Source organism: Pituophis catenifer, unplaced genomic scaffold, assembly GCF_029215685.1.
Source record: "Pituophis catenifer annectens isolate HBS135680 unplaced genomic scaffold, rPitCat1.0.hap2 SCAF_3, whole genome shotgun sequence".
Lineage (NCBI taxonomy): Eukaryota > Metazoa > Chordata > Lepidosauria > Squamata > Colubridae > Pituophis > Pituophis catenifer.
The window spans coordinates 193,531,471-193,550,578 of NW_027256883.1; the positions used below are offsets into that span (position 1 = coordinate 193,531,471).

The window sequence follows — 19,108 nt, forward strand, 5'->3', positions numbered from 1 at the left end:
TGCTTTCATATTGGCCGAAACGCGCGGGAAAAAAATCCTCTTCCATGTTAAACAGGATTAGCGTTCCTTCGCGGGTTCCCTCCGCGCGTGGGCAGCGGCAAAACTTGGGAAGACGTCGCCCCGGGGCTCTGCTGCTTTTTTTGGCGGGGCCGGGGCGCCCTCACTTACGTCACCTCAGACTTAAGGCGGGTTGCGTTAAGCCCGCAGGAGGGTGGTGCTAGGCGCTGCACGGCCAACCCGCGCCCCGTTTTGCTTTCCTTTCCAACCGGCCGGGCCACAGCCATGCCGGTGACCCGCGGCTCTCGGAGCCTGGCGGGCGCGCTGCTCTTCTTCTCCGCCCTGTTGGCCGAGGCGGGAGCGGCGGGTGGCTGCGCCGAGCTGGGACGCTGCTGCTCGGGCAGGAGCCTGGAGTGCGCGAGCGCCGGTTGGAGACCCGACGGATCCTTCGGGCTCTGCTATTGCGACCAGGCTTGCCTTTCCACCTTGGATTGCTGCAGCGACTACCGGCGCTTTTGCCCAGGTGCGTCTCCGCGAGGCCCGGGGTGGATGTTTGGGTGGATAAGCGGGCCTGAGAAGGCGAAGGGCGGGTTCCCGCCTGCTTCTCCCACGCTCTTTACTTCGGAGCGCTTCTCTCGGCCGCGCTACGGTAGCAGCTGCCGCGCCTTGGAGGCTCCGCTGCTGCGCCTTGTGGGGCGAGTGGCCTGGCGACTCTGCGAGTTAGAGACAGACACAGATTATGAGAGAGTTGGAAGGGACCTTGTAGGTCATCTAGTCCAACCCGCCCCACCCCCTCAGCAGACTTTACCTGCCGAGGAGGCGCCGTGGTTAGAGTGCAGCACTGCAGGCTACTTCAGCTGACTGGTAGCTGCAGTTCGGCAGTTCAAATCTCACCAGGTGCAAAGTTGACTCAGCCTTCCAAGGGCTTAGAGAGGGCTGTAAAAAGCACTATGAAGCGGTATATAAATCTAAGTGCTATTGCTATTGCTATTACATCATTTCTGACAGATGGCAGTCCAGGCTCTTCTTGAAAGCTTCCAGTGATGAAGCTCCCTCGGCTTACACCAAAGACAATATACTAAATAGCATATTGCCCCCAACAATCTGGGTCCTCATTTTACCCACCTTGGAAAGATGGAAGCCTGAGTCAACCTTGAGCCGGTGAGATTTGACCTGCTGATCTGCTGAACTAGCAGTCAGCTGAAGTAGCTGCAGTACTGCACTCTAACCACTGCGCCACCTCTGCTCAACGTCTGAAGGCAACTTCTGTTCCATTGGTTGATTGCTCTCACTGTCAGAAAAATTCTAAGTTTGCCCAGCCCTGTTGAATCCGTCAACTCCCAGAATCCCCGAGCAGCGGGGAAATCCAGGAAAACCAGATATTTCTAATATCTGAAAGGATAAGATCAGGGATGAATGCCCTAGGAAAGTGTACTTTTTGGGGTTTTGTTTTTTTTGCAATGTTAGATCCTCAGTCTCCATACAAATGGAGCAGCTGAGAGAAAATTGGGGCTGACTGGAGTAGGCCACAGGTTATACTTAAGGAGATATTGCTTATTTTGTCATGCTGTGCCATTGGTCCCTTGGCTAGAAATGAGAGATTGTGTCTTCCAAGAGTGTTTCATACTCACCATGGCCCATGGAGATTCTACAATGGTCAAAAGTGCCAGTTTTTTCAGTCGCATTGTAACTATGAACAGTCACTAAACAAATAGTTGTAAGTTGAGGATTACCTGTACATCGCCAAAAAGCTAATCTAAGCAGTTGCCAGGAGCTAACATTTACTGGAAGGCACTATATAGACCAGTGATGGCTAACCTTTTTGCCGTCGCGTGCCAAAAGTGTGGGGAGCGTGGGGGGTCACGCGCATGTGTGCCCACACCCATAATTCAATGTGCCCCGTCCCCCCCGTGCATGCATGCGCGGCATCCCCCCCACGTTCCCTCCGCTTTTGGCACGCAATGGCACGGTAGGCAAGGTAGGCCTGTTTTTCACTCTCCCCAGGCCCCAGAGGCTTTCTTGGAGCCTGGGGAGGGTGAAAACGGCCTTCCCCACGCCCACGGAGACCTTCTTGAGGCCAGAAACAGCCTGTTTCTCGACTTCCGGTGGGCCCGGAAGGCTCAAAAATCCGCTGGCCGGCACACGCATGCATGCTGGAGCTGAGCTAGGGCAACGCTCGTGTGCCCATCAATATGGCACCACCTGCCACCTGTGGCACACGTGCCATAGGTTCACCATCACGGATATAGACATTCAAGCTTTTACTGGAATTTTATCCCACAGGTCTTCACATGTGATGGCCACATTAGAACGCATTTAGCTTTAGAGCAATCTTGGCTTGGCAGCAACTGTGGCAAGAAAGGTCATAAAATGGGACAAGTCTCACTTAACAATTGTCCTGCTTAGGAGTGGAAATTTTGGGCTCAATTGTGGTCATAAGTCAAGGACTACCTGTATATTTCTTTTGCCTGTCTTTACTCTATACAGGATAGGTTGTCCTTGACTTACAACCGTTTGTTTAGTGACCATTCAAAGTTACAACAGCACTGAAAAAAGTGACAGGACCATTTTTCACACTTATGACCGATGCAGCATCCCCATGGTCACGTGATTTACATTGAGATGCTTGACAAGTGACTCACATTTATGACGGTTGCAATGTCCCTGGGTCATGTGATCCTCTTTTATGACCTTCTGACAAGCAAAGTCAATGGGGAAACCAGATTCACTTAACAACCATGTTACTAATTTAATAACTGCAATGATTCATTTAACCAATGTGGTAAAAAAGTCGTAAAATGGGGCAAAACTCACTTAACACATTTCTCACTTAGCAACATAAATTCTGTGCTCTATTGTGGTCATAAGTCAAAGACTACCTGTATTTTGTTTTTGTTTTTTTCCATTGACATTAATGTCTCTAGCTTCAAAGCATTTGTTTCATTTTCTGGTGACCACCAGAAAAGTTTTGCAAGTTCCATTATCCCCAGCCCAGAGGGAAATGCTTAGCCTGAAAATAATTATTGAAGCTGCTCTTTAGGAGCGCTTTCCAATTGGTGCCTTGGAGATATACTGGGAATCCTGAAAATCACAGGCCTGATCTATGTGGATAGTATTACAGTTGGGAAGGCCATGAGGACTGGAATCTTGGTGTAAGATACAAAATCAAAGAAGCCTCAGGCTATGCTTAATGCAGAATCCTGCTGTGTAATTCTCCTACTATAACTGTACTCTCCTTCATTCCTTGCAAGTTTATGAAACTTATGATAAAAATGATTTATGTACCAACAGACTTATAAATGAATTAATTTCCATGGTTCTTCCTCCCCACACTGGTTTAGTTTTTATTACAACCATTGAACTTTATTTTTTGATAACCAATCAAGGATTGATTTAAGTACTGTATTGTATCTTCTAATACTGCCATCTTCTGGTGTTCTATTGGTATAGCCCAATCTTTGGAGTAGTAAAATAAGATCAGTCACCTCAATGTTTCTCGTAAAGGTCAGTGGAATGCTTGTTTGCAGAGTAGTCTATGATCTTTATATTTGATTTCTCTCTCTCTCTCTCTCTGAAATTCTCTAAGCAAACTCACTTAAATCCCGTGTCATCTTGCTTTGCTAAAGATCAAAGTGATTTAGCCCAGTTTTCCCAATTGTCTCTACTTAGATCTGCAGTTTATAGACTTCTCAGCTAGCACTGCCAAGTGCTTTACTTTGGGTTCAGCAGGAAAGCTCAAAAGATTATTCCTTTATAAAAAACAGTGAAACTGTATACAGTACATGCAAGGAGAGCCATGGTTTATTGGACTGCAAGTTTTATTGACAGCCACAGTTGGCTGGGTTATCAGAGCCAGTGAAATGGAGTATAAGATGTCAGGGAAGGAACAAGGAGATTGAAGCAGGGGTGAAATGCTCCCGGTTCAGACCGGATCGCCTGATCCGGTAGCGATGACGGCGGGTGGTTCGGAGAACCGGTAGCAAAAATCCCTGCCCACCTCCCATGCCCAGCTGAGCTGCGCAATCATCAGAGGCTTTTTTTTCAATTTTTAAAAGCATTTTTTCTACAACCTCTTCGGCCGAAAAAATGCTTTTAAAAGTAAAAAAAAAAAAAGCCTCTGATGATCGTGCGGCTCAGCTGGGATCGTCAGAGCCTTTTAAAAGCATTTTTCTACAACCTCTTTGGCTGAAGAGGTTGTAGAAGAAATGCCTTTAAAAGGCTCTGACGATCCCAGTTGAGTTACCTGATCGTCAGAGGCTTTTTTTTCTTTTAAAAGCAAAAAAAAAAAATGCTTTTAAAAGAAAACAAAAGCCTCTGACGATCAGGCAATTCAACTGGGATCATCAGAGCCTCTGGAAAGCATTTATTTTACAACCTCTTCGGCCGAAGAAGTTGTAGAAAAAATGCTTTTAAAAGTTAAAAAAAAAAAAGTTGGCCATACTGACTCAGTCACATTACCCCCACCCCCACCCCCACCACCAAGCCACACCCACAGAACTGGTAGTAACAAATTTTACATTTCACCACTGGATTGAAGTTCTAGTTTAATTCCTAACCACAGAAGCCAGCTGATGACTCTGGTCCAGTTACCCCCTTTCTGCTGTAATCAATATCGGGCTCTGAAACAAGCTAGCTGAAAAACAAAACCCTTTTGGCATCATGTACTGATACGCTTTGCTGAATTAGGTGAGCACAAAACAGGCTGACCCTGCCGCTAAGGGACAACAACTCTGTCAGCCTCACATAGTTGCCCCTGTGGGGAAGATAGGAGGAAGGGCTGTGTGTGAAGCCTTGAGCTCCTGCATGAAAGGTGGGATAATTTTTTTAAAAAACCAAACAAACCCTGGTTTACGAATTTCAGTGACTGGATTTATGCCATGCGCTAAACTAAAACCACTTTGTGTCTTGGAGGGTTTTGAAAAGCGAATCGATTTTTGAATTTGAAAATGCAGAACAAAAAAATCTTGCAGCTGGCTAGTTAGCATTGGCCCCATTATTATGTTTCAGCTTCACCGATTCACATGAATGTTGTGGGGATAAATTGGAGGAAGGTGCACTGCTTTGAACTCAAAAAAGATGGGATATAAATAGCTAAATAACATAATAAATAAATAAATGTCATAAAGATGTAGGTGAACATGGACTGCGGTGCTTCATCTTATAGCTGGGAAATCACATTTATGAATATTCCCCCTATAAATGAAACAACCTACCCTTTAATTAGAAAATCAGAACAGAGACATTTAGAAAGTCTTTTTAACTTGTGGAGGTTTTGATTTTTGTTCAGTCTATGAGCCTCAAGACTTGCTTCTAAAATACTATCTATATAACAGATAGTCCTTGATCTATGGCCATAGTTGTGACCAGAATCACTGTGGCAAAGCAGGGCAGTTGTTAAATGAGTTGCACCCAGTTTTATGACCTTTTTTGTCATTGTGGTTAAACAAACTGCAGTTATTAAGGGAATCAGGCATTTGTTAAGCAAATCTGGCTTCCCACATTAACTTTGCTTGTCAGAAGCTGGCTGGGAAAGTTGCAAATGGCAATCAGATGTCACTGCAACCACTGTAAATATATGCCAGTTTGGCCAAGCGTCCAGATTTTGATCATGTGACTGTGGGGATGCTGCGATGGTCATAAGTGCAAGGACTGATTGTAAATCATCTTTTTCAGTGCCATTGCAACTTTGAACTATTGCTAAATGGTTATAACTTCAGGACAACCTATAAACCACAACATGCTCAGATGCTTGCTTAGCAGGAATGATTTGAGATTCTCTTTCTGGGATGTTGACCTGATACAGCATAGAATGGATCTCAGTGTTGTGGCCTGTTGGCCTCCGGCCACTCCAGAATCAGAGGAGGAGGAGGAGGAAGTGTGGGAGTCAGGGTCAGCATCAGGGCAACCTGGGACCTCCGTGGGGGAAGTGGGAATGGAGCTGGCAGAGAGAGAGAGACAGAGGCGGAGCCTGAGCCATCCGTCAGCCCTCAGATGGAGAATCAACAGTCCCCAGGTCTGAAGGTGATTGATGAAGAAGAGGAGGAACAGCTGGGTCCAGGGCCTGACGCGCGGCTGCGCAGAAGGCAGAGGAGAGGAGAGCAGTGGAGAGCCATGGGCCGATCCTGGGGAAGGAAGAGCCACCGTTGCTAGTGATGTAGGGGCAGGTTCCAAATCTCGTGCACGCATGGCGCTTCTGCACATGTGCAGAAGCGGGTGGGCGGAGCCTCCTGCTGCCGCCACTACCGGTTCACCCGATCCGGATGTGAACCAGTAGCAACCCACCACTGTAGCGATGCCCCACATAGCTCTGGGGATAAAAGGCAGAGGGCGGAGATGAATAGGTGTGGCAGACAGCTATTCATCTTCCGGTGGACTTGTTAGCCTGCGAGAGAAACTTTTTGCCGGGGCTGCCGGCATTCCTAATAAAGGAATCTTTTGAGTTCACGTCAGAGGGTTTGTCGTGTTTGGGGAGCTGGGTCAGAACACTCAGCTTTTAGAAGTAACTTCTTATACTTTCTGCAGAGGCCTCCTGCCTGGTCTCTGACTGGAGTGAATGGAGTGGGTGTGCTGAACACTGCAAGGCGACCTATCGCCTCCGAAGGAGATCTGTGATCCGGGAGCCCAGAAACGGTGGAGAAGCCTGCCCTGCTCTGGAAGAGAAGGCTGGCTGTTTGGAGTATTGGACTCAGCAAGGAACATTGTGCAAGGACTCCATTCGTAAGTGGGGAAAGGCAGTTCAAATCCTCCTTTAAGTACTTTTAACCACAGTGCAAATTGTTTTGGAATATTTATTATGGCTGTTATTTTTATATTGCATAATACTAAATGTCAGTTTGAGAGATGGCTCTGATTCCGCTAAGCACAGAGACTGTTTCAAATAACAGCTGGATCTTACATGGGCCATTTCTGTGAAGGAATAAGGAAAGGGGGATAGGCAGATTTGGGTTCTTACGTGACATGGACTCAGTCAGTGCTGTAATTCCTCACTCTATAATTACTTTAATTGGGACTTACCTTTCATGATGCTATTGCAAGACTTTCCCAAGTGCATAAAATAAGCAATATTAAATATAATTTTGCTCTCACTTTAGCCTTTAGTTTCCAGCAAAGGGCAACTGCCTTTGGGATTAGCCCAGAGGTGGGTTTCAGCAAGTTCTGACCAGTTCTGGAGAACCGGTAGCGGAAATTTTGTGTAGTTTAGAGAACCGGTAAATACCACCTCTGGCTGGCCCGAGAATAGATCCCCATCTATTCTCTGCCTTCCGAGTCCCAGCTGATCAGGAGGAAATGGGGATTTTGCAGTAACCTTCCCCTGGATTGTGGAGGGAATGGAGATTTTACATTATCCTTCCCCTGCCATGCCCACCAAGCCACGCCCACCATGCCACACCACTCCCACCAAGCCACACCCACAGAATCGGTAGTCAAAATTTTTGAAACCCACCACTGGATTAACCCTGCAAGAATCAGCATGCCACATCTGGACTACATATCATAATTATTGGGAAAGGCCTCTGTGACCAGGTAGAAAGCATCTCCAGGTAGATGGGACCTTTCCTACCAAGTTTAGGAACAAATCAGGAAGAATCCAATCAAGAGTTGCTGGGAATTAGTGAAGTTGTTGCTCTGCACTAAGTATTTTAAAAGGTCATCCACACAACAGTGAGCAGACCTCTGCAGAAACCAAGAATAGGACAAGGACAAAGAAAAAGAATTAAAAGAAAGGAGATACTGGCAGACTATCAGAAATTGTTTATTAATGGTAAGAGCTGTTAAGCAGTGGAATGATTTATCTAGACCAGCCCTAGTTTCTCCCCATTGGAAGTTTTCAAGACGTTAAATGATTACCTGCTGAAGATGATTCATTGCATTCTGGTGTGAAGAGGGAGGTTGGACTAGATGATTAATGAAACATTCCAACTCATACATATTTTTATGATCTGTTCTAGCATTTTAGAAGGTATGCTGAGAAAGCTATGGCTGTTATATTGACATGAATTAATTAGCCAAAGTAGGAATGGTATTGTACCCTTACGCCGATTTGGTTGTAATCACGATGAAGTATCATTTCCATCTGCATTTGCACTTCATCCTATTTATCTTATCACTTCCAGTTCTTTGATGAACCAAGGAACCAGGCTGGACTTTAGAGTTCTCAATTTTTGTGGAGTCTGTTGGGATTCATAAAACTCTTAAGGGATAAACCAGTTTAACAGATCCACAATTCTTGCGGAGGGAAAAGGTTACTGCCTGTCTGATTTATGATAATAAGGATATAGATCCATATTTGGTTTTGAAGCTTTACAACACCAGTAGTATTTTATGCAAGATATGCAAGCTAAACAAAATGCACAGGTACAGTATATGTGGTACTTCGCTCAATAGTAGTAACTGTGAGAGGGGTCCTAGTGGACAACCATTTAAATATGAGCCAGCAGTGTGCAGCAGCTGCAAAAAAGCCAACACAGTTCTAGGCTGCATAGACAGAGGAATGGAATAAAGATCACGTGAAGTGTTAATACCACTTTATAATGCCTTGGTAAGGCCACACTTTGAATACTGCATTCAGTTTTGGTCGCCATGATGTAAAAAAAGATGTGAAGACTCTAGAAAGAATGCAGAGAAGAGCAACAAAGATGATCAGGGGACTGGAGGCTAAAACATATGAAGAAGGGTTGCAGGAACTGGGTATGTCTAGTTTGATGAAAAGAAAGACTAGGGGAGATATGGTAGCAGTGTTCCAATATCTCAGGGGTTCCACAAAGAAGAGGGAATCAAGCTATTCTCCAAAGCACCTGAGGGCAGGACAAGAAGCAATAGGTGGAAACTAATCAAGGAGAGAAGCAACTTAGAACTAAGGAGAAATTTCCTGACAGTTAGAACAATTAATCAGTGGAACAACTTGCCTGCAGAAGTTGTGAATGCTCCAACACTGGAAGTTTTTAAGAAGATGTTGGATAACCATTTGTCTGAAGTGGTGTAGGGTTTCCTGCCTAAGCAGGGGGTTGGCCTAGAAGACCTCCAAGGTCCCTTCCAACTCTGTTATGCTATGCTATGCTATGCTATGCTATGCTATGCTATGCTATGCTATGCTATGCTATGCTATGCTATGCTATGCTATGCTATGCTATGCTATGCTATGCGTTGGGCCAATGGGATATGCTCAGGACAGAATGCCTCTTCAGATATTGATGGTTACATGCACCACAACTTTGTCTTTGCGGCTCAAGGCTGTTGGGAATTATAGTTCTGCAACAACTGGAGAGGAGCACAGGTTCCTCATCTCAGGCATATGGAAATACTTGTATCAAGGCAGCTATGAAACCTTGAATTGGCTTCTAGAGTATCAGTGAATACGGAGATCCCTTAGGAAAGCAGTCAGAAAATGGATAGGCAGTTATACCGCTATATCAGCAGAATCCATGACCTGACACTCTAACTCAGGAAGAAGAACAAATGGGTTTCCTATTGAAGAATTTGGTGCAAGTGAAAGCAGTGCTGTTCCTCAGCTGGTCCAAATAGGCATGGCTAGATGAGAAACAATTAAAATTGTTTTTTTTCCCTAGTCAGTGTTAAAAAGGTAAAATATCTTCCTTAAAAACCAAAACACGGTTGAGACCCAAATAAAATTTATGGTGATCAATTCAAATGTGTTGTATTTCTTTCTACCGAACTATGGTGGATTATTAAAATAGCTTCCTTCCTTCTAAAATGATAATAAGCAGGCCTGTTCCAACAAGAAAGAAACGGGATGAAGATTTCCCAATTCTGCAGTGGATGAATAATTATTTGTGATCTGGAATTGTGGGAGAAAATGTGTCTTTGGTTTCCCACTTGCAAACAACAACAAGGCATTAAGCTCCATGAGCCTCCCAGTCTTTCATTATTCTGCTGATATAAATGAGTTTGAGGGTGCAGTTTTCACTGACTGTGGTTGTTGTGGTTTCCCCCCCCTTCCCCTTCATATAATCAGTCCCAGCATTAATAACCACCGGAGGCTACGGAAAGGCAAGGAGAAAACGTGCTGTGCTCAGCGGGAGAGAAAGAGTTGGGTAAGTTCTGTATTTTGGCATTAAAAAATCTATTGTTTTGCCTCCTTTAGTCGCACTGAACTACATTGTGAATAATAGTACTGTAATTAACAATCTCAATACTGAGAGAGACTTTATAGTCTTAAGTGCATGTCCCTAACCCTAATTCCTCCCCCAGCAGATCTTGCCTTCTCAGTCCCCTCACTTCTACTACAGATAGTGTCAGGGTTCCAAGTAACACCCACAACAAAAGAAGATTCTGAGGCTTGAGTTTCCTCAAAGTTCCATTTTATTAGAGATGTCATATTGGCACATCTGGAAAACCCGAATCTGAAAGTTTCCAGGTTTTCCCCACCCAAGTGAAAGTTCAAGTCGCTGTCCAGCACCCACATGTCCATCACATGGTCCAATCATCCACCGTCCAAACTAGAAATACATCCCAGTCATCCAACTCCAGGTGCCAGGGCAAGGTGTCCTTAACTCTCTGAGAAAGGAATGTTATTTTGACAACATATCACCCATATTCTATGCAATCCCCCCTCCCATTTTCCCATAGTAGAAAATGTAAATGTGGCAGGCATGAAGGCCCAAATGTAAAAGATGGCTTCCAGATCTGACAGGTAGTCCTCGATTTACAACCAGTTGCTTAGTGACCATTCAGAGTTACAACGGATCTTCCCAGGGCTACTTACGACCTAAATTCGAAGTTCTGACAGCCTCCTCATGGTCACACGATCACAATTCGGGAGCCTACTGGCCCTCATTTATGGCTGTTTGCAGCATCCTGCAATTGTGATCATGATTTATGATCTTTTTGCCAGAAACCAGAATTTACTTTTTGTTTCTGGAGAAAACCAGAAACCGTGGAGGACAATGGATTTGATTAATGACCACTGTGTTCACTTAGCAACCCTGGTGGTTCATGTAACCACCACCACAAAAAAGTCATAAAATTGTGCATGTTCACATGTAACCTGCTTAATGGCCAGTATGGCATTACTTTTTTAAAATTTAAATTAAAGAACAGTGCGATGGCCTAGAGGCATCAGGAAGGGCATCTGGCCAGTAAACGCTCAGCTCCATTCAGTTGCCCTGACTCCACCCTGAAAAAAAAGGAATTATAGGGTTGTAATGAAAAAAAAAATTAAAATTAACCTAATCCTGTTTACTATATAGGTATGTTACTGAAAATGGTTTTAGATCCCTGGTAACTGGAAAGAAGACTTTAAATATAGGATCCACCAGTAAGAATCACTTTGTCATCTAATACATGACATTGATACAGGAAGCAGAGCTGGAAGTAAAGTGGTCTTTAGATTGTGTTTTCCAGTTTAAAGGTGAATCAGAAGGATTACATGACATGTACACACAGAAGAAAAAATGTTGGGCAAAGTATGTAAGTTTTTCTTCAAATATGACTACAAATAAAAATATGACTACACCTGCAGCCTAAAGCAGAAGCAGTTTTGCTGTTTGTGTGAATTATTATAGGTCTAAGATTGCAGCCCATTACACACTTTTCTTGTACTGAATTTCCATTGAATACAATGAGACTGAAGAAAAGAACAAGAATCTTGGGGATCAAATTCAAAATTTTTCAGTCTTTCATTTTTTTTCTCATAAAGGCAACCAGCTACTACTAGGACAGGGAGTTTCTCCTGTCATGTCCATCAGTAACTGGAATAGCACAAAGCTAAATATGTCCTGGTTTCCCAGTAACCACATGAACATGTCCATGCAGTTTTCTTGACAACACTACAAATCTGTTCTGCCGATAACTTCTTTTGGGATATTTTTTTCCCCAGTTCCTAGTCTACTCTTCAATCCTACAATTCCCTGGTTTTATCTCCTCCAAGGGCTAATAACCTAATCTTGCTTAACTTCAGAGCCCAGACAAGGTTAGCTGGGTAAGACGAAGGAGCATTCTGGCTTCCAAATTGCCACTTCTTTGATCTCTTCCACAAAAGGTATTGTGTTGAGTTCCAGCTCATGGACATCACAAAAGGCTGCCTTCATGGGAACAGTTCCTACACTCATTGGATGAAGTATCTCAGTGAAGGACACACAGTGTGTGTGGAGTGTCAACATCCAGCCCTCGATCAGAAGAGTCTACACTGCTCTGGGGATGGGAGTGGAGCTAAGAAGTAAGAATCAATTATGTCTTTCGCTTAGTGGGGAAATGTGTACTGGATCATTTTAAGTTCATGTCACTCAGATTTTACACTGCAAGAAAGAAATAATATACGAGTGAGATTGAAAAGTCCTGGGTAACTATTAGACGGATTGTTGTTGCACATGTCTTATGGCTCTGTGCTGGAGCTTCTGAAGATGCTATGACAGAAAATATGTTAAATTTGTTATGATATAATATGGGCTTGTTCATACATGCAAAAGCAAAACCTAGTTAACCTATATTTGATGATAGATTCCTTGGTCTTGACACCAATAAAGCAATGTATCTGAGTTAATGTGAGAGGACTCTGTAGATGTGATGAACAAGCCATGCCATCAGGTTTTGCTGCAGTAACTGGACCATTAGTTGGGGAGGTCAAAAGAGATTTCGAGCAATAGAGGGGCAGTTTGAACTCCCAGCTGTTTGTGTTATCTCTCTGCCGTGCCCTGGGTCATCACACACACACTGTTGCTGAGCTCGCATCTATAGTAGTCTATAATGTACAGCAGTTAACTGCTTAATTCCTTTTTGAATTTAAGTTGCTTTGTTTCAGGACTTGAAATAAATTTTGCTTTATACATGAAATATGTTTATTAGAAGCAATAGATGTGTTTAGTACAAAACTAAAACCCATCAGATACAATTTATTTATGATATTAAAGAAGAAGATTAAGCATTTTCTGCATGCATGATTTCAGTATATAGCTGCAAAATTATTTCAGTAGAGCCCAATAGCAGCAAGTATAACTGTCAGCTGAAGCTATAAAATATAATAAAAATCAGGAGTGGGTTCTCCTTACCTCCGCTACCAGTTCGCAAGGGGAGCGTGCGCGTCCGGGCTTGCTTCATTTGTGTGCGCACGTGCTTCTGCGCATGTGCAGATTGTCCATGATGATGTCCGGATGAATGAGTGGAGCCTCCCACCGCCATTACTACCGGTTCTCAAGAACCAGACTGAACCGGGAGTAACCCACCACTGGTGAAAATGCAAATGAAAGTTAAAGCCTGATATAATTATGTTCTGCCCAGAAATAAATGTATGAGAAGGTGAAACTGAAAATGGAAAATGGCTGTGCAGGTTGGGAATTCTAGGAATTGGAGATCACCAATACCTGGATTGTGCCATGATTGGGGAAGATTGGAATATCCCCTTTCTCCTCACTCTTCCTTTGTTCCTTGAATTCAAAGGCTTTATACCAGGAATATGCTATTATTATTTTTTTCAGATTGAAGGTCATAGGCCTCTGGCTACCCTTTTGGGGACCATGTTTCAGATAAGTCAGGACAAAAAAAATTAAATGTGATTAATTAAAATTAGACTGAATGCATTTATAAATATTCAGTGAATTTGAGGACAGTTTTTGGCGTATCTAAGGGCCACACAAGTTTTTGAGTCACCCTGATGCTGACATACAGTAGAGGCACAGATTATGCATGCCTCAGTTATTCCCATAACTTTTTATTTCTTTTTTCTATGGGACAAACATTCAGGGTTCATTAATTTTTTGCCGTTTGGATCTGTTCCTCTTCTTTTGCTCCCTAAAAACAAGCAAAGAAGAAAGTGTAATACTGTTGAACTACTACAGTTTCAACCCAGCCTCCAGGGAAATAGTTTCCCAGTTATGAAAATGGCTTCATGGCTTCAGGATGTCAACTAATTTAATTCGCATGCGAGTATGGCTGCAATGTTTTGTTGAATCAGCTGAGCCATGTCTGGAATGTCTCGTGAGGTTTCATTTGGTGCAACTGGAGACATCTGTCAATATTCCTGTCCTCCTTGCTTCTTCCTGAAATAGACTTAGAGACATTGATCAAATCTACTAGGGGATATGGTGACATGAAGATCTGTCTGCCATGATCACTTGAGAAGATAGAACAGTTGAAAAAAGTCTTGAGAATGGAGGGCGAGAGGAGAATACACTCTGAAGATCATTCATCTATTCAAAGAATTCTGTGAAAGAGTAGGATGGCTGTGAGATTTCCTCTTCCTTTTTAATGGCAAATTTAGGTGATGAATGGGAATAGGACTGGAGCCAGAAAGCAGCCTGGAAAAAACCATGGTTTATAGAAATAAATACCCCTTCAGCATCACACAGATACTTCACATTTTTAGTACCTTGGACAAATTGACTCTAAGTTCATGTTGTGCCTTATCAATTTATTCAGTACATATGGGCTTAAGAAATAAATTCTAAAAGCTGCAGTCAATTTGTACACTGTACATCTTTGGGTACTTAAACAGACAGCCTTTAAAATGACGGAGTAAAATTTAGAGTTTTTTTTTTTAATGAAATGCTACTGGAAGGTTCAGGCCTGATTAAGCACTACTGACATTTGCAAAAAGCATGTGTTAGAAAAGCCAGTGTCTCTTGCTTGCAAAGATTAGCTGTTCCTTAGGAGTTGCAGGAAGACATGGGAGTTATGGAATGCAGGTTTGCAACAGATGATCATGTGCATAAAGCTGGGGAAAGAAGGAAGGAAGGAAATGCTTGTCTAGGAATAACCTGCCACCATCGCTGTCCAGATTTGCGACAGATTAAAAGCCAGTCTGCACATACTACCTTGATAAAGTAGGGTCAAAGAAAAATTAGTTTTGCAGCCAAGATTTCTTCATCATATGTTTCTGCAATTGGATCGTAAAAGGTTCTATCATGTTACTAGGAATATAAAGGATCTAATTCAGAATCCTTAACTCAAGAAAAGACAGTCATGTACACCAGTGTTTTCTCATCCTTGGCAACTCTAAGATGGGTGGACTTCAACTCCCAGAATTCTCCAGCTAGCTGTGCTGGTGGGGGAATTCTGGGAGTTGAAGTCCACCCAACTTAAAGTTGCCAAGGTTGACAAACATCAAACCTACTAAGTATCTATGGAGATTCTCAGTCATTCAGGTCACGGTTGTCCCAAAGGTGCTTTTTCAAGAGGCAACCGGACTTTCTGTTTTTTCTTTGAAGACATTTTGCTAGAAGCTTTTTCAGCTCTGAAGAGAAACACTCAGATGAAAAGTGAAACATCTTCAAAGAAACATCAGAAAGTCCAATTGCCTCTTGAAAAAACACCTTTGAGATTAATCCTACTAATTTCTGCTCTTGTTGGCAGTTGCTCTCAGGTATTCATGGCCCTTTTATCCTTCTGTCCTTGTAGAAATGGAAATACTACTTCATGGCATGCTTCGTTTTGTTTTACAGGAACCAGCTACTGTACTGGCAGGCTGTGGGGAATCCGAGATGTAGAGGGACCTGGAAGAGGGTTCGTCAGCGGGACACTTGCATTTGTCCTTCAGTTCATAGCTTCTTGTTCATCTGACTTTCATTTAATGCCACCAACATTGATTTTATCACTACTGTAGTCCTCATTTACAGAAATTCAGGGAATAAGATGGAATCTGCTGCGTGGACTTTTCAACATTCTTCCAATGTCTGAAGCTCTACCTCTCACTCCTAATATTTTATGTTTCAAAGTACATTGAATAGCAGGGTTTAAAGAAGAATCACTGTAAGAGAGACCCAGGATTGTAAGCTTTTGACCCGAAGGCAGACTCTGATGAATACAGATAGATAAGCTTGTCAGTGCTCAATTTGGATCACCCTCAAGGTGCATAAAGCAGTTTCCTCTGAAAATTAAAATATTTCAAGTTGAGCTAATGTTCACCTATTGCTCACTAAGTTCTCTTTCTGAGTTTATCACTTCTTCCATTTCGACAAAGCTTATCTGCCTAAGACAGCTGCAGCGAAGCTGGAGACAGTCAAAGAGAAGCAAAAGCAATCTAATCTTTCTGTTCTATGTCCATCCTCGGACTTTTATAATCTCCTAAATCTTGTATCAAAGCCTGAGCTTAGGGAATTTTGGCAACATTTCTCATAATTAGCACAGGATGGTTTCTGTATGAACAGAGATAAAGCACGGATGTGATGCCGATAACAGAACTCAGCTTCCCAAGAATCTCCTTCCCTTATATTTCAAAAAGCAAGTTTTTAGATTTTATGGCTGCTGCCAAGCTATGCTTGGAACTTTTAATACTTGCTGTAAACATGGAAGCTGTAGATTGTTGGAAATGATTTCCAGGCCTGTAACTTTTGGCTTCATGGAAAGTCCCCTCTTTTATATTTAAATTGCAATAGTTGAATAAATAAATGTATACTGTAGTTGCAGTATCCATATTTTTATACCATTTGCACCAACAATAGATTTCAGGGTTTGTACTTTTATACAGAATTTCATAATTGGTTTGCGTGTATTCAACTGAACTGACGATCTGAGCTAATCCTCTATATTTCAAGTCATCTGCTTCATTTTTGTGAAACTGGAAAATATGCTGCTTGGTTTTTCATTCCCGTTCTCCTTCCTTAAGTTTCTGCATAAAAGAAAAGGCCAAAGGAATATTGGTATTTGGACAGTAATGATTGATGTGGCCCCTAGAAGGTTAATGGCAGCTTTAGGGAGGCAATTTATATTGGGAAAATTGCCTACAAGAATGACTAATCTGTAGATGCACTTCCTCTTCACAGTTTCTTCCACTGGGAAGCCCAATCATGCATATTCTTGCTTAATGGATCCGTGTTTTTTGTATTTCTACGCCTCTCTGTGTCTTCCTTTGATTTTGATGAATAAGAAAATAAGACATCTTTTGATTTGTCTGATCAAGGTAGAATTCAGATGTCTCTGGACTAGCCTGGCTTTTCACTCATTGACATGTGGGGATGCTCTAGGGTAGGGATGAGGCAATTAGCTGCAAATAAATTGGACAATATGTTGAGATCTTTTCGTTTCTTTGTAAGAGGGGCTTAAGTTCCTCTTATGAAAATGAGTTCCTTGGTGTCATCACCCATGGTTGCAGTATCTCTTGAAGGGCTCCAAGACAGAGCAACCTCCCTGAAAGAAGTTTCTGTTCAAAATTATGACAGTATCAGATTAAAGAGTTTAAGAAACTTGAAATTTGATTTTTTTTTAATGAAATGCTTTATATAGACAACTGTATGTGCTCTGTTAGTAATATTTGAGTGGGATTATACAGTTAAGTAGCAATAGCAATAGCAATAGCACTTAGATTTACATACCACTTTACAGTACTTTACAGCCTTCTCTAAGTGGTTTACAGAGTCAGTATATTGCCCCCAACAATCTGGGTCCTCATTTTACCCACCTCAGAAGGATGGAAGGCTGAGTCAACCTTGAGCCTGGTGAGATTTGAACTGCCAAATTGCAGCCAGCCAGCAGTCAGCAGAAGTATCCTGCAGTACTGTACTCTAACCACTGCGCCACCACAGATCATAATGTAAATTATGGCTAGGGCTCCTATAATTACATGATGATGATGATTATATTGCATTTTGTTGGATTGAGACTTCTTGCCACTTTTCTCCAGTTAAAATTGTTTCCTATATATATTCTGTGGCACCATGGTGGTGGTTAGAATGCAGTACTACAAACTGACTCTGCCCACTGTCAGGAGTTCGATCCTAACTGGCTCAAGATTGCCTCAGCCTTCCATCCTTCCAAGATCAGTAAAATGAAGACCCAGATTGTTGGGGGCGATATGCTGACTTTGTAAACTGCTTAGAGAGTGCTGTAAATCACTATGAAGTAGTATATAAGTGTAAGTGCTATTGCTGTACTCTATACTGTGCCTTCCAAATTCAACCAGATAATTGTTCAGAAGGACATTGTGGTTGATTAGATTGAAAGTGCCTGAGAAGTGCAGGAAATGTAGCAGAGTGGCATGATTTATTCTACATAAATAATTTTCCAGAGAGATCAAAGCTGCTTCCATCTGCCAAATGCAAACCAGATACAAATAGATCTAAATGATCAGAATCTTCAATACTGCTTAAAAGTGGAGGCCACTATTATGTTTCAGTAATTTACTCCTCAATGGAAAATTAGAATCCAAACAGGGATTGAATATAAATTTGGTTTCTTTATTAATTTATGATCACTGACTGATTTTTGCATGTGTCTTCTAAGAGGAACTATATTTCAAACCTAGCGTTGGCAGATTTGAGAAGCCAGGGTGGACAAGGACAAGCGATGAAATGAATCTCCAAAGCTTTTGTGTGCTTTGGCTGTTGAAGCTTATGAGTAACCATAGCAACATTAGCAAGTTTGTAGTGTAGTTTCTTTCATTTTAGATTCTATCCAAACATAATGCTTCTAAGTTGGAATAAGTATGTGATTACTGGAAAAATGCACAATAAACTTCACATTCCAGACCATCATCCCTTCATTCCAATCAGAACCTAAGTGAAGGCTTTGAGGGAAAATCCCCAAGAGACTGCAAAGAAGTATTAGATCCACCATTCTCAGAAGTCAGTCTTTCTGTTCTCCATTCCAGAGATTTTAAGTAGCCACAATTTCCAATTTGACCAAGTAGGTATAAAAACACTAGATCCAACGTAGCCCTATTGTAAGTGCTACTCAAGACATTATATGAGATGAGTCCACATCAGTGGTGAAATGGTGAAATTCAGCCAAATCTATCGGGATCGCGCGATCCGATAGCCCTGGCGGTGGGAGGCTCCGCCAATCCGCCCGGACATCATCATGCCCCGTTTTTGACCCTCTGCGCATGTGTGGAGGAGGTGCATGCATAGCGCACCCGTGTGCATTTACATTTGCGAACCAGTAGCGAAGGTAAATAAATACCACCCCTGGTCCACATGTGATATCCACTATAAAATATTGATTGACATCCAATAGATAATAGCAAGATATAAAAGAGAGGTCCTTTAAATCCTGCTTAGGTTCACTTCTATCATTTGTGCCAATAATTGTGATTGTGAAATAGCGGGTTAGATAGTACATAATAAAAATCTCCAGTCTATCTTCAGATCTAGGTATCAGGGATAGAAATTCCCATTCCATTCCAAGCCGATCTCTACTCCACATTAAGCTGGTGCTACACAAAATA

General features: G+C 42.5%; 1 protein-coding gene across 1 annotated transcript; it reads left to right on the forward strand.

Annotated features, from left to right (window-relative positions):
- The first annotated feature begins 282 nt into the window (after positions 1 to 282).
- On the forward strand, positions 283 to 16,292 carry LOC139314418 (somatomedin-B and thrombospondin type-1 domain-containing protein-like). The gene is made up of 5 exons (XM_070940038.1): positions 283 to 520; positions 6,520 to 6,714; positions 9,971 to 10,049; positions 11,996 to 12,172; positions 15,390 to 16,292. Exons 1-5 carry the CDS (start codon positions 283 to 285, stop codon positions 15,505 to 15,507), a joined length of 807 nt encoding a protein of 268 aa, XP_070796139.1. The 3' UTR covers positions 15,508 to 16,292.
- The last annotated feature ends 2,816 nt before the right edge of the window (positions 16,293 to 19,108 follow it).

Excerpts from the sequence above, each read along its gene's own strand:
- LOC139314418 (XM_070940038.1), top strand. The coding sequence starts at position 283 with ATGCCGGTGACCCGCGGCTCTCGGAGCCTGGCGGGCGCGCTGCTCTTC. Across the intron at positions 10,050-11,995 it reads AGCGGGAGAGAAAGAGTTGG|GTATTGTGTTGAGTTCCAGC; the intron begins GTAAGTTCTGTA and ends CTTCCACAAAAG. Across the intron at positions 12,173-15,389 it reads GATGGGAGTGGAGCTAAGAA|GAACCAGCTACTGTACTGGC; the intron begins GTAAGAATCAAT and ends TTTGTTTTACAG.